A 1,710-nucleotide genomic window follows, 5' to 3' on the forward strand; every position below is an offset into this window, starting at 1 on the left:
TGTTAAATAACTGAAATGGTATCCTAGAAAAGTACAGCGCATCTTTTTAAAATGATATACTATACATATTATTTTTAGTTGCTGACTTGGCTACTGACTCATGGTTATCCCATGTTACAGAGCCAACCACAATGCTGGTCCAAAGAATTTTCTTGTCTGAAATCGTTACAGTAGTTTGGCAAATCTCTTTGTGTGGGCACTGGGTAGATTCAAGCTGACAATCTTTACATCACCTATGATGACAATTTAAAGCAACGGAAAGAAAATGACCCTTATCATAACTTGAAAGCAAGAAAGCATACAGAAAGCAAACTACTGTAGCTGTTGAAAAACAAACAAACTGGCCATTCCTCAAAAAACCAAAAAATAGAATGCTCACAGGTATATTTATCCAAAACACTAGGAATAATGAAATGTGTACGTCAATGTTTCATTCACTGCAGCACTATTCACAATAGCCAAAAAGTGAGAATAACTTAACTGGCTACACCAACAGACAAATGAATAAACAAAATGAGCTACAAATATCAGTAAGTGGGAGAGTTAAGTCCTGGTACATGCTACAGTATGGTTGGAGCTTGAAGACATTACTCTGAGGATGACATTTTTATGTTGTCTTTTTAGGTGCCACTGAGCTATTTCCTACCCAGAACAACCCTACAGACCACGGATGAAACACTGCCCGACCCAGGACCAACCTCAGACAGTATGTTTGAGCTCATTGTAACAGCCACTGTGTCAATTTTCTTGATTAGGGTCTTCTCTTTTACAAGAACCCTCTATTGTAAGATGTCCTTTTCTAGGGATTGGTCGGTCCCTCCTGATAATATGTCCAAATGCATGAGATGAAATTGCTCTATCCTTGAAGGTTATTAAGGGACATTCTGGGTGTACAGTTGCTACATAAGTTGTTGAAAAAAAGTATTTGCAATGATCAAGTACTTAGTCTTGCAAAATTCTATCATGTACTCTCTAGCCATATTTTTCAATTACTGATCCTTCTAGTTTCCAATTTTTCACATTCCAATTATAACTAATTACTAATGCATCTTAATTATAGCAGGTTTGAATGATTCCAGATAGAAACATTGGTAAAATTCTTCAACTTATTCATCATTGGCTTTAGTAGTTGGTGCGTATGTGTACAGATATTATTCCATCACAGACAGCATTGTACTTCAAGACAGATCTTGAAATGTTCATTTTAACAATTAAGGTGATGCCATTCCTGTTGAATTGTCATTCCAAATATAGTAAGCCATATGATTGTCTGATTCAAAATGGCAACTAACAATTCAGTTCGGTTTACCAATGCCTAGGATATCCAATTTTTGGTATTCCATTTCATTTTTGAAAACTTCTAATTTTCCTAAATTCATACTTCATAAAATTTCAGATGCTTATCATCAATGAATGCTAACAGCCATTTCTTCTCATTTTTAGTTGTGTTCATAAGCAAATGAAGGTCCCAAAAGCTTTGATCCATGCACTAATAATGATCCATCATCATCAGGGTTGCATCTTTCTTGAGGAGGCAGCTCTTCCCCAATAGTATTTTGAGTGCTTCTAAAACCGTTTATCACTTCTCAACCTTTTAATTAAGATTAAGTGTACTATCTGACACCAAATCCAATTCTGATGGCACATTGGCCTTTTAAATATTATACATATACCTGTGTGCCTACACACACACACACACGCGCGTACATA

General features: G+C 35.8%; 1 protein-coding gene across 1 annotated transcript in view; it reads right to left on the reverse strand.

Annotated features, from left to right (window-relative positions):
- The window catches only part of ZNF638 (zinc finger protein 638), an 81,972-nt gene that overhangs the window by 46,848 nt on the left and 33,414 nt on the right, over positions 1 to 1,710 (reverse strand). Inside the window, exon 6 of the mRNA XM_045286584.1 lies at positions 229 to 233. Within this exon, the coding sequence (XP_045142519.1) occupies positions 229 to 233 (5 nt within the window). The remainder of the gene's footprint in view (positions 1 to 228; positions 234 to 1,710) is intronic.

The sequence above is a fragment of the Echinops telfairi genome, unplaced genomic scaffold (genome assembly GCF_000313985.2).
Source record: "Echinops telfairi isolate 266 unplaced genomic scaffold, ASM31398v2 ScPeMD7_9;HRSCAF=40, whole genome shotgun sequence".
NCBI classification, from domain to species: Eukaryota; Metazoa; Chordata; class Mammalia; order Afrosoricida; family Tenrecidae; genus Echinops; species Echinops telfairi.